The 13,533-nt window shown below is 36.6% G+C and overlaps 3 protein-coding genes across 3 annotated transcripts; 2 read left to right on the top strand and 1 right to left on the bottom strand.

Moving 5' to 3' along the window:
* Positions 1-178: 178 nt before the first annotated feature.
* On the top strand, positions 179-801 carry GCK72_008106 (uncharacterized protein; the record flags this gene model as incomplete). Its single annotated transcript, XM_003105753.2, has 3 exons — positions 179-292; positions 338-397; positions 445-801. 3 exons carry the CDS (start codon positions 179-181, stop codon positions 799-801), a joined length of 531 nt encoding a protein of 176 aa, XP_003105801.2.
* Positions 802-1,268: 467 nt separating this feature from the next.
* GCK72_008105 (uncharacterized protein) lies at positions 1,269-5,786 on the bottom strand (the record flags this gene model as incomplete). The annotated part of the gene is made up of 9 exons (XM_053726645.1): positions 1,269-1,539; positions 1,591-1,854; positions 1,901-1,980; positions 2,030-3,205; positions 3,257-3,601; positions 3,680-4,294; positions 4,364-4,534; positions 5,091-5,264; positions 5,310-5,786. The coding sequence occupies 9 exons, from the start codon at positions 5,784-5,786 to the stop codon at positions 1,269-1,271; spliced, it is 3,573 nt and encodes a 1,190-aa protein (XP_053590839.1).
* Positions 5,787-7,563: 1,777 nt separating this feature from the next.
* GCK72_008104 (uncharacterized protein) lies at positions 7,564-12,468 on the top strand (the record flags this gene model as incomplete). Its single annotated transcript, XM_003105739.2, has 10 exons — positions 7,564-7,609; positions 7,691-7,756; positions 7,805-7,905; positions 7,951-8,301; positions 8,352-8,525; positions 10,404-10,515; positions 10,563-10,607; positions 10,653-10,756; positions 11,743-12,090; positions 12,139-12,468. 10 exons carry the CDS (start codon positions 7,564-7,566, stop codon positions 12,466-12,468), a joined length of 1,677 nt encoding a protein of 558 aa, XP_003105787.2.
* Positions 12,469-13,533: the final 1,065 nt, after the last annotated feature.

The raw sequence follows: 13,533 nt of genomic DNA, 5'->3' as shown, positions 1-13,533 counted from the left end.
ATTCCAGCTTGTATTACTTGTATTAGCTACTGTTTACCGAGAAAATGAGCTCCATCAGTGATCTGCTCAATAAATGTTCGAGTTGTCAGAAAGTATTTTCAGAAAAGAATGAGGTACGTAGATCTGTCTATGAAATGCTCCAATTTGTTATAATTTTAATGTAAATGTTAGATTTCAGATGCAAAGTCACATGTTACTATGTCCAGGCCCAAAATATCCGTACGGAAAAGAGATTGGCTGTTCACAATGCTACTACACGAGCCAATTCCCAAAAAGAATGATTGAGCACTTGGTTTGTTCACAATCTTTAGGAATTATCAACAAAAAATCATTTTAGAAGCTCCATCGTAATGGTTCTCTTACTTGTGAAATGTGCATGCAAAAGTTTGATGACAAGGTAATTATCCCATAGAAGTCCTAGTAGTCACACTCCTAAAATTACAGCACACGTTGTATCGTCATAGAAAAACTGAACGACTTCAAACAGTTCATGATTACATTTGTCGCGATTTGGTGCCGCATTTCCAGCCGATGGATTACTCAAAGTATCCCGAGTTGGATCCTGTGGTTTGGTATGCAGGAGTCACAATGGAATCAACCAGTGCTGGAAACACTCAAAAGTTAACGAGTGAACAAGATAAGAAAATTATGAGTTACGAAGTCAAACGCGAAGATGTGAAAACTGCACGGCTACAAATTGATGAGTCGTGGGATGGTGAAGACTATGAAAAATGCTTGGATCGTCTCTTCACGGAACCAGCTCAATTGGCTGATGATAATTTGCCCAATATTCCTTTTTAAAACAAACTAATTCTAATTCAAAATTTTTTTAAACTCGATTCCAATTATTGATTAGTACAATCTCTCACTAATATAAAACATAAAATAATCGAAGGAAGTTCTACTTCGTCTGATAGTGAGTCATGTCATGTTATATTAGAATCAATTTAACAGTTGTTTCTGATTTTCATTATTTAATACCAGTGCTACGTTTTTGAAGTTTTAAAGAGAAGAGGGCGCGTATCTCAAAGTGAGCGGAGCCAAAAAGTTGTCAACTACAAAAACGAAGCCCTGGATTTGATCTACAATTTGTCATTTGACACTTTGCACCATTTCATCGTGTGGTCCTCGTGGATATTTCGTTTCAAAATCGTCCGACTTTCAGAGAAAACAAAATTGAAAGTTCTGGGTAATTTTTTTCTTTTGTATAATATTTTAAAACTGAAAGGTTAAAACTAATTTATAAATTTTCAAAATAATTAATCAATTTACTCTGCTGTCTGACAGTTTTCACCCTCTCTCTCATTGTCTTCATTGCTTCTCTCCAATTCTTCTCTGACTAACGTAGTCACTCCTTTTCCAATTTCAGTCAACGCATAAATCCATGTGGGTTGAGTGACAATTCCTATTCCATGAGTGGCTTCCGAAAACTCCTCCATTACCAAGTTCAAGTCTTTATTGTTTGAAGCTTTTGGGAGAATTCCAGTGATTGGTGGGACGACCGATTCCACGGTGTCGCGAAGTGATCTCATGCATTCACTGAAGTTCAAATCTCTATAGTCATTGATTTTCAACACTTGAGAAACTCACCTGAACGCCTCCACATCCATAAAACTATCCAAATTCACTGATTCATCCATCATCGCCTCTTGAACAATTTCATTAGCAATATCATCAGCCGGATAAGATCCCCTGACTATATCGTCCAGATCCATTACCAAATGAACTCCTTCAGCTTCTGACATTACTAATATTTTATTGGGAGACACATTCTGCTTAGAATTCAGATCAGCATAAATCCCTTTCTCTTTCAACTTCTTGCGTATAGTCTCTCCACAACTCTTGGATTTCTGTCTGAAATTTGAAAAAATGTAGTAGAGTTTATAATGGAGTTGTATACTTTCTCAATGTTAAAGCTAAATTGGAGTTGTTCAGTTTTTCGACGCCGTTGATACGCCGATTGACTTCTTCGGTGGTGACCTAGAAACAAAAACCTTTGATAATCTACACTGGCACACAAATAATTTACATGATAGGTACGTAAACCATCTTCACTGCTGCATGTTCTTGAAAGTACGACATCAAAACTGTCTTCTAATGGATCGTGGAGTTCAAAACTATCGGGCACTGCATTCACTGTAGGTAATGGTACTTTCTCTGTTAAAGAGCAAGGGATCAAGACACGTTTACGTCGGCTGTAGCGTGCCCAGAGCTTCGAAAACATTGCTTTCTCGAGCTTGGATATTTCATCTGAATTCTCAAGGTCTTGATCGCCCAGTAGGTCAGAGGATTCTTGTGGTGAAGCTTGATTTTTTTGAAGTCGATCTTGACTGCCACCTGTCTCGCAATGTGATGGGGGTTCATCTGAAGACAACTGCTCGTTATCAACAGCAGACAAAAGATTATCGATTGTAGAAGCTGTGTTTGGTAGATCATCTGCATTCTTCTCGAAGTTTTTTGCACGTAAAATTTGCAATTCCAAGGTTTCGTTTGATTGAGTTAAGTTCTCTCCGTTCAGAGATTCTAGACTGGTACTCTCCCAAAGAGAGTTTGAGCTGACTCCAGGCATCTGTTCGGTAGTTTTGTGATGATGTTCTTTAAATATTAATCCGGGAGAGTCTTGAATTTGATCGTGAGTTTCAGGATAGACTACAGAGTTCTCAGATGTTTGTTCTAATACAAGGGTATCCCGGTGGAAATTCTCTTGAGACGAGATATGATGTTGATAGTCTAATCCTGAGCAGTTTTGAGCAATGCATTGACCAGATTGAATACGCATGTCGCCATCCAGTTGATTTTGATTATCAAACGGTATGAAACTAGATTGACATTGGACTTCAGTGTTGGCAAAGCTTTGTAATTCATCCGGATCAATATTTTGAGCTTCGGACGACACTTCTGAATTGGTATCTTTGTTATCGAAAGTTGAAACAGTGATGGAAAGCGCAGAAGAGCTGTGTGGTGTTATGTTTTGATGCTCCTGGATTCCATAGTCCACATAGTTTTCCACAGGAGGAGGGTCAAACTGTTTATACTCAGAACTGTAGTCCGTCACTTCCCCTCTATCCGTGGTCTCCAGGACATCGTTGTTCCAAATGAATTCGCATTCAGTGGCTTGCACCGTTTCATCTTGTTGGTGGTGATGGTAGCCAAGTTCTTCGTCGACAATCATTTGATATTGGTTTTCATGCAGGATAGGTTGAGTCTGACATTTATGGATTATTATTATTTTTGAAATTTGTTAGGATACTCTCACCGGGTCGACGTCAGTTCCAGAAAAAGTTGATTGGTGATCGGTGAACACATAAGAACTTTCTGGAAACGCATGCTGCTTTGCAGTTAGAACTGTTCTGTATTTATCAACGCTATTCACGTAGTTTGGAGCACGAGGTAGAGAAAATTGTCGGTGTTCCTTGTTTTTGTTAGATTCCGTCTCATCTTCTCTGCTTATGGATCTCGAACCGACGTTTTCGGAATTAGTAAACACGGAGGAGCTGTGTATGTGCTCCGTGATTTCGCTATTTAAAAAATTCCCGGATGAAGGAAGACTGAACTGCCGAACTTTCTCAGGGACTTTGTTGAACTCCGACACGTCTTGTCGCTGAAAAAAGAAATATCAGTGAATTAGAAACAGAGATCCGCCATAGAGTTTTTAAATCTACCAAAAAATTCAGCTCACCTCATCAATAAATAAAGATCCTTCGTTTTTTCCATCGTCTGTCGGATTCTGGAGCTCCAAATTTTCTGGCACTGTAGTCAGTGTAGTCCCGGAGCCGTCATTTTCCCAAATGAAGTCCGATACAGACTCGATGGCATGTGTTGATTCTGAAAACGTCTGACCATCCTCCGTAACCCTTTTTTGAATTTCGACAAAATCTGCCTGTACGTTCTGGTTGACGTCTTCCTCTATAAAATTGTCTTGATGACTACATATCAGTAGATTCTTGTATTGTTGGTAGTATGGGCTTGCGTTGAATTCTGTCACGGATTCTGGTAGAATAGGTCTCGAAACATTATCTTCGCAAAGGGAGTCGAAATGAGCAGTCTCCGGTGGATTCCAGTTGCTGCTAGCAAATGTTTCTTGTACTTCTAGGTAGTCATCCACACTCGGGTAATGACATTGTTGACTAGAAACTGGTGCATCAGAAAACGACTGTCCATTATTATTTCCCGGTAAAACGCTCTCAATTCCAGAGGGCCCGTTCGATTGTGTCTTGTTTGAGTAGTTTCCAGCAGGAGGAAGTTTGAACTGTCGATGCTTCGAAACGTTGTTATGCTCCACTGCATTTTGAGGCTGGAATGAATTAGTCTTGTTTTCGAAAATACAAATTAGAAACTAAAAGGGCAAACTATTAGAACTCACATTTCCAGACGATGTTCCATAACTTGTCAGATCTGGAAATTCCGAGTTTGCCATCAGTGTAAGTTCTGAATTCTCATTTCGACAGATGAAGTCGGAGCTGATGTTTTGCTTCCGCTGGGAAGAGTGGTGGAAATCGGCAGATTGTTGATGGGCTACATTTTTATATTGATTCTGAAGCGTGAGGATGAGACTGGGGTAGCTGCTTCATACAGTACCGGTCAAAAGGTTGTCTTTGGCCATTTTTAGTAGAAAATGAACAACTTTGAAAGTGTGTCATGGTAATCCTGATTGTCCCATCAAGTAGATTGTTAATGAATCATACAAATCAAAAGGAGAGTTTCATTTTTGTAGTTGACAACTTTCTTGTACGAATACTCTCTAGCCAGTTACGCATCGACGAAGTAATTTCACCCTCAAATCGACCAATTTCAGTGTCAACTTTTTTTGCGATTCTTGATTCCTTGTCTTAAAATGACCTTAACTCTCTATAGAGTTTCCGTACAGAAATGTTGTCATCTACAAAAATGGCGCTCTAATTTTGATCTGTATAACTCATTACAAATCTACTTAATGGGACAATCAGTATTACCATGCCATACTCTCAAAGCTGGACAATTCAAATTAAAAACGGCCAAAGTTTATAACCATTGACCGGTACTGTGTATATGGCCCCCGGATGTCTGATGCGTTCAAAAATCTTTTGAACGATTAGATATTGATTACCAACCTGTGGAAAATGTGATTGACATCCTATATCGGCTTCTGATGTCACCTTTCCATTATCAGAAATCATCTGGTGATTGGAGAGCAAAGAAGATTTGTTTTGATAATTTGGAGCAGGAGGAAGTTTGAACTGTCTTTGTTTTGGAATTTTATCAAGCTCATAATGCACATCATGCAACTTAAAAAAAATTCAAAAATTAAAACTTTTTATATTCTAACTTACTTTATCAGTGGTCAAAAGCTCTCCGCCGTCATTTCTTCTAATTACTAGCTTCAAATTTTCTTGCGTTCCTTTCACTATGTGCTTCGAATTATCATGCTCCCAAACTGAGGTCGGATTAGTGTATTGCTCCGACTCGGTAGAAACTGTGCGATCAGACATGTAATTAGACAGTGGGGCTTGTTGATCGACACCCATCTGATCTTGCTGGATCGGATAAAGCAGGTCTGGAGGAATAATAGTGCTGCAAGCGATTGGCTGATGTGTTTGGGGGTCTATATACTGTCCAGGCAAATTGGTATCTTGCTCGACAACTGATTGCACAGGCTCCCCAAGTTTGACAAATGACTGATTTTCTTCTTCCCGTGTCCGGGAAGTTGTGGAGGTTTTCGGAAGTGGGGATTCGTGTAGTTGAGATTGAATCGCACCATTTTGGTTTTCTGGAGCCCGAGGTAGTTTGAATTGTCTGTGCCTTGACATCTTATTAGGTTCCACCACGGCGAGTGGCTGAAAAAAAAGAGTCAAGAGGAATACAATCAATGCAAAAAATTTAATTGATAAAAACCATATGAATCAATTGAAAAACAAATGTGATTCTCGTAAAATTCAACAGAAATATTTAGTATTAGCATGAAAAAAAAAACTGAAAAAAGATGAGGATAGAGTCTCAAAAAATCAATAAAATACACTGTTCAAACCACAAATAGTACAAAAAGGTGTTTGATCTACCAATGTGTTAAATGTGAATATCCAGAAATTGGCAGGTCTAAAATTTTTAATTTATTTGTAGAGAATGATTAATTTTGAAAATATATTCTGATTCGAATAATTGCTCTACAATATTTTCTTTTATTAGTAAAGGAAGCATAGACTTTCAACTTTTTTAAAGTCCCACTTTTTTGGAGGTTTCACTTGTTCTATTTATCAATATCTCTCAAAAAGTGTTTATACAAAATGTTTGCAACGTTAAAACTGAAGTGTTATATTTGATCTACTCACTACAAAAAATTATCGGTGTGAGAAATTTTATGGTAAAGATGCAATGATGTACAGTAGAAAACTCACCTAGAAAATGAACCAGTCGACTTCACAAAAATCTGTAAGTGTACCTGCGAAAGTATTTAACGCAATGTTACATGTTCAACAAAAACATATTTTTCATTATCACACGTTGGATCAAAAACTCAAAAAATAATTGTTTGCGGTAGATAGCAAAATGAAAAATCTTCCACTTCTTTCCAGTCTTCTTAATATCAATGTACATATTTATCCCCGAATTGTAGTGAATTGAAACGAATTAGATATGAAAACTTTTTCAACTGAAGAAATATTATATGAATATTGAACTATATTTTTTCAGTTAGCAGGTTTTTCTTCCAGACTACATTGAATTTGTTCATTTATCATCATTCCACTGAGAAGAAAGTCGTATGGAAGTGCTCAACATTGGAGATCCTTATTGATGAGAAGCTCGTACGACTCAATTGTGGAATTGTCTAGAATAGAACTTGTGTCAGCTTCAACCGGACGAAGAACTGGGGTCCTGAGACATGCAGAACCTCAATGTAGAGATCACGCCATTTGCTTATTGATTCTAAATTTCTATTTGTATGTATCCAACGACACAAGGACAAGATGAAAATGTCTCTGACCAACTAGTAAGAGAGGGTACCAGTGAGAATGCAGTCAGAGAACACAACAAGAAAAGATGAAGAGAGTACTCAGAATGACGAGACGGAGACATTACGTGGCATACAGCTGAGAGACGGCGAGGGAACACAAGACCGCGTTATGTCTTCTACCTGCTAGCCGAGGGGGGACACGAAGAAGATGTTCACTGGTTGAGAGGGAGTGAGTGCAGGTAAAAAACAGAAAAAGTATCGACGCTGCCATCAAGCCGAAAGTTCTCTCCGTCACTGGTGCCGTCGCGCTTTCAGTCTATTTTCTCTCTTATATTTTCTCCAACTATGTTTTTTCTCCAAATGATAGTTTTATCCATGTTTCTCATTCCATAATTATTGATTTTCATCAAGTTAGAAAAAAGTTTTGAGCTGTATCGATTCACTATCAGTAAGAAATTCGTGAGCGATTTGAACTGTAGTTTCTGTGACCGATTTGCGAGATTTGTTTATCATGCTCAGACATTTGTTTTCTGTAATTTTCTTTTTCTTATGTAAAAACATTGTTTACTATATATTGCGTTTCACTCTTAAGTCGTAAATTTCCAGGATAGTTACAGTGAGTTACGTCCCGCCATATGGCTCACAATCACCGTCATTATGGGGCATACGATGTATATCAAGGTAATTTTTTTGATCACTTTGATTAGAATCCTGATACAACTGTACCATTTATATTTTCTATTGTTTATTTATTGTTTACAGGAAGACAACAGGGAAGAAATTCACTTCACGAACCTTATGTTAAGGAGGCCATAAGAGAGTTGAAATGTAATGAAATATATATTTTTGTACAAACATCTAAACAATTATTTTCAGACGTAGTAGAATGCCGTATTTGCACAGAAATGATCGAAAACAAACACTTTCTCAAACACGTGAAAGATTGCGCTCAAAAATTTAACGCCAGTTTCTACAAAGTCAGTGATTAAACTTTTTTACTTTTTACCTAATTATAATTTCAGGAAGAAATGATTGACAGTCTATTCCGAGCATCCAGATTTTCAACAAATCAAAGTCTCGCTCTCCTTCGCGAAAAAATGGAAATAGCCTATTTTGAAGCAACACTTGACAAAGGAAAAATGACTATGCTGCACTGTACATTATGTCCGACGCTCCAATACCACTTGGATGGAGGATGCATTGAAGACAATCAGAGAGAGGCTTTCAAGGAAGCGGGTGGACAGATTGTTCAAAAGCAACTCTCTCATTTTTGGGAGGCTTGCCATCATGAGATGCAAGTAGGCCTTCAAGAAATTGAGGACAGCTTTGAAGACACGACCAAAGATTTGTTTGACGAACCATCTCTTAGTCCAGTGAGTGACTTTACTGGTTTATTGAGTCCCTAAACGCAAAATATTTTCAGCTCATGGATCTTCAAAGGATTGAAATCTTAGCCGAAATCGACAGAAACAATGCTAAAGAAATTCAGAAACAGAAAGATAAATATACTGCTAAAAAAACGGAGGAGACCAGAAGACAATGTAACCAATTCCGAGATCTTGCTTACAAAATGTACCTGCACTACTGGGAGGAGATGGTAGAGTATATTAAAACAAACAAGAACGAAAAAAATCTAGCGAAGATCCTGGAAATCAGAAAGCGTAACTCACTGCAAAATTCAATAAATAGAGAAGAAAAACCAAAAAAAGTCAGGAAGAACAAAAAAACTGTCATTGATTCGATGGGTCTTGATTCGATGAGCCTACTCAGAGTTACTAATTTTACCTTGTGATTTTATCTTTTTTTTTTCATTGCATCATTCCCTTTTTTCCCAACCAACGACCATCTTTTCTTTGTAATGCATACCCACTCCTTCTATTTTTGTGATGATGTTATGGCAACTAAATCCCTTTGATTTTTCCCCTTCTCTGTCTCATTTGAAACTTTTTTCCCGCCATTCCCGATTTTTCGTTTTTTCTTATCACTAAATTTTATTCTTTGATAACGAAATAAATTTATTTACTGATATTCTATTAGAACTTGCAAAATTTTTATATGGAAGGCTCTACTCATTAAATATTTTTATTCTTTTTTCTTCTTTCTTTGATCCTTGTTTCTATTTTGTCATTGGACACACTGGCACCCCATGTAAGAGAATCGAGACAATCGAGCTAGTGAACAAAAAAGAGAGAAAGATATATGGCAAACAACAGACGTAGACGTGTTTTCGAGAGATAGTGAAAGAAGAAGCGAGACGGAGAACAGTGGGGGGTAATACGCGACGTGTTCCCCCATTCTCACCTCATCTCGCTTGCGGCCTCCTCGTCATTTTTCTCCTTTTTTTGCTCGTTTGGAGGTGTTTCGACTCAATTTTTTAAATGGTTAAATCTGTTTAAGTATCTCATTCTCAACATTTCTAATTACTACTTTTTTCTCTCTCTCTCTCTCAGCTTCATTGACACCTAAACTGGCTCTATTGTTTTCAGAATCATTTTATATTGAATTTTAGTTCAATTCTAAAAATGAGGAATTACAAAAAAGAAAATCTTAACAACTTTAAAAGTAGCAATATTCAAAATTGAGCTGTAGAAAGTAAATAGAGTACCAGCCAAAAATATATAATATTTTGCCATTTTTAGTTGAAAATGCCCAACTTTGAGCGTGTGTCATAGTAAAATGAATTGTTCCACAAATTAACTTTATATTGGATCAAACAGACCAAAAGTAGAGCTTCATTTTTATAATAGACAACTTTTTTGTACGAGCACTCACTAGCAAGGTAAATATCGACAAAGTAATTTCTCCTTAAATCGACCAATTTCAGTGCGAAATAGTGTCATTTTTGAGCTGTTTACTTAAAATTACTATAATTCTTATGGGACTGTCCGTACAAAAAAGTTGTCGACTTCGAAAATGATGCTCTACTTTCGATATGTATAATTTATTAATAATCTACAAAAATCGCACTATTTTGCACTGACAATGAAATTTGACGATTTGATTGAGAAATTCGTTTGTCGATATGTAGGGAGTGTCCGAACAAAAAAGTTGTCAACTACAAAAATGAAGTTCTACATTTGTTTTGTTTGATCTCATAAAAAGTTATTTTTGTGAAACTGTTAGTTTTACCATGACACACTCTCAAAGTTGGGCACTTTCAACTGAAAAAGGCAAAATATGATATCCTTTTGGCCGGTACTGTATGTCGGTGACTGAATATAATTTCTTATTTTTAATTGTTTTTCTGCACAACATACAAAATTTTTTTAAAAAATAGTCTATATTATTTCAAAACAATTCAACTTTAGTCTACAAAGTTTTGAAAATTTTCTTGAGAACTCCTCAAAAATCGTTATAAAATCGTATCTAAAACATCGAATCTTGACTCTAAAGTTTTCATAAAACATGCGTTTTTGCTCGAGATGCTCAGCTCATTTCTCTAATACTCTGATTGATATCATACAAACTTTTTCAGTTTCCAATGAACCACCAGCAAATAATCGACATTCTTGAATATCGCCAGGCGATAATGGCCCGACGTGAAGAAGCAAGATATTTGATCCCGTTTTTTCCTGGTTACGTACAAGGTATAGTGCTCTCTAGAAAACAGTCTCGTTATGTTCAATTTTTTCAGATACGCAGGAGTCCTACATCAGACGTGCAAAAAGAGATCATAATGGTATCAAGTGTTGTATTGCTTTGTGAATAATTGTTTTTGTTTCAGAGGAGATAGCGTGTCCGATTTGCCGAGACGCTGTTCTAAGAAAACACTTCCTCAAAGAGCACTTGGACAAGTGTGCAGAAGAAAAAAGAGCCACTGAAATGCAGGTCAGTGATCAAACATTTGGTTAATTACAGTAGCGGTGAAAAGGTTGTAAGCTTCAATAAAAACGTGATTTTTGGGTGATTTTCAAAAATACATTCTCTGTGTTTTCTAACTTGGATCTTTGGCCAAATTATAAGTACAGAACCCTGACTGGTGGTTTGATAAGAATAGCTGCATCCTCGTTTGAAATTTCAAAGTACTAATTTTTTGAATGAATTTTTTTGCGAAAATGTTTTTAATGACTTCAAAAGGACGCCGTTCTCAACAACCGGAAGATTTGAGAGAACTAGAATATTATTATAGCAGGAATTAAAAATAAATTTGGCGTTAAACTACTTTTCGATTGGTTTTGGCGAGCAAATGTGCTCATTTTTACAGTGACCAATTTCTATGAAGTCAGCGAGGGTTTTTTCCTGCTTGATGACAAGAAAACTGAGCTATTATGCAATGAATTTTGAGACATTATTTGGTGCTGCAAGACATTTTCACATTAGCAGAAGTGTATTAATAACCATTTTAACTTTTTTCCATTTGTCTTCCTGATTCTTGCCCGTTTTCAGTTAAAATTGCACAACTTTAAGACTGAGTCATGGTAATACTGATTGTCCCATCAAGTAGATTTTTAATGAATCCCCGTAGATTTTTAATGAACTCCCTAGAGAGTTATAGTCATTTTAAGACGACAGCTCAAAAATCGCAACATTTTGCACTGAAATTGGTCGACTTGAGGGAGAAATTACTTTGTCGATATTTAACTTGCTAGGAAATGCCCGCGCAAAAAAGTTGTCAACTACAAAAACGGAGCTTTACTTTTGATGTGTATTATTCATTAAAAATCTACTTGATGGGACAGTCAGTATTACCAAAAAACACTCTCAAAGTTGGACAATTTCAACTGAAAACGGCCAAAGTTCACAATCTTTTGACCGGTACCTTAGTTGATTAACCAGGTATTGTGGTTTTTTTTCTCATGTGAGTTTAATTACAGAAAGACTATGCTCAAAACTGGTTTCAGTCATCGGACTACTTCATCAATCATGAAGCTTCTCTTCTGAGGGAAAAATTGGAGATCGCTTTCATGGAATCTTTGGTCGATGGTAAATTGACACGCGTGGCCTGTGCACTATGCGATACTCTTGAACAACACGTTGGTGGAGGATGTCTCGACGATTATCAGAAACACGCTTTTAAAGAAACAACAAATCAAAAGAAAGGAGTAATGTTGCTTAAATACCGCCAAGTGCTTCAGTGGGATGTGGAGATTGGCTTGGAGGAAATCAGCAAAAAATACGAGATAGAAGTGGATGATTTAATCGAAGAACCAACTGGAGATTGGGTAAGAACTAATGTAAATTTGAATAGTTTTTTGAATATTTTTTTACAGTTTGTGGATCAACAAAACGAGAGAAGAATCGGTGATATTCTCCTTGCATCATATGATCAAAAGATCATAGAGCAGAGGAGATTCATGCAGTATAAAATGGACAATTTCCGAGCCTGGTTAGATCATAAATGGCAGCACGCGGAGAATGTGTACAATCATCATATGATCAAAATGGGCGAATATCTCCAAACGGTTAGAGGAAAACCAAATATTGTTGAAATTTTGGAAAGCAGAAAACGTGGAATGTTGGATGATAAGGTGGAAAAAGAATACGAAATGTGGGCAAAAGAGGAGGCAGAGAACGCTGCTAACGCTGCAAATAATTCTTGAAAAGATTTAAAAACCTCTACACTGTCAATTTTCATCGTTATTTTTAATAACCCAACATATTCTACTGATTCACATTCTCTTAAGTTCTTACTTTCATCCATTTCAATTCCCCAAAAACCGAAAATTCTTGTCTGTGTTCTTCAAAACCGAAGATTCTCGTCAATGTTCTCCGACTCAATCATATTTTTTATTGTAATTTCGTCAAAAAACATTGAATTATTTTGATTTCCAGTTCTGAATAAAGTGAAATTATACATTTCCTCGTTTTAATCAAAATGTCTGTTTTGAAAGATGGTTTCTCCTCGCATAGTGAAATTGTGAACTTTCAATGTAAAATTTTGAAATTGAACAGTACATTCAAACTTTGTGAGTTCAAGTAAAACAGTTTCTACTGCCATTTCAGTGAAAAAATAGTCGTTAAGCGCTGAGAAAAGCAATTTTGAAGTATTCGTCATTCCTGCTGTGACGTATCAAGCTATGCTGCTACCTAATCTAAAATTAAGAAATGCCACAAATCTTTTCTATTGCACCAATAGCCCTGCTGTTGTCAAGTAACGTCGTGTTTTACTTGAATTGCAATGCAAAAATCCCTCTCTTGCCTCATTCTTACAGTACTGGCCATAAAGAATGCGACACTTGTGGTTTTTAGTCAAAAATGGTCAAGTTGTGACTATGACACGGACTCCCTGATAATCATACAATATTGATTGTTTATGGATTATACAGATCACAAGTAGATCTTCATTTTTGTAGTTGACTTCTTTTTTTGTTCGGACACATCCTAAGAAATTATTAAATGTCAAAGAAATTTCTCGCTATTGTTGCCCTTTTTCAGTAAAGATTTTTGAGCTATTTACATACATTGACTGCCTGTAACTTCTTAGGATGTGCCCGTACAAAAAAGAAGTCAACTACAAAAATGAAGTTTTATTTGTGATTGTTACATTCCATAAACAATCGCTATTGTGATATCATCAGGGAGGCCGTCTCACACTCACTAAGTTCACCATTTTCAACAAAAAACTGCAAGTGTCGCATTCATTATGGCCAGTACTGTACGTTTTG

This window comes from Caenorhabditis remanei, chromosome II (genome assembly GCF_010183535.1).
Source record: "Caenorhabditis remanei strain PX506 chromosome II, whole genome shotgun sequence".
In the NCBI taxonomy this organism is placed as follows: Eukaryota; Metazoa; Nematoda; class Chromadorea; order Rhabditida; family Rhabditidae; genus Caenorhabditis; species Caenorhabditis remanei.
This window is presented reverse-complemented; position numbering and strand designations above follow the sequence as displayed.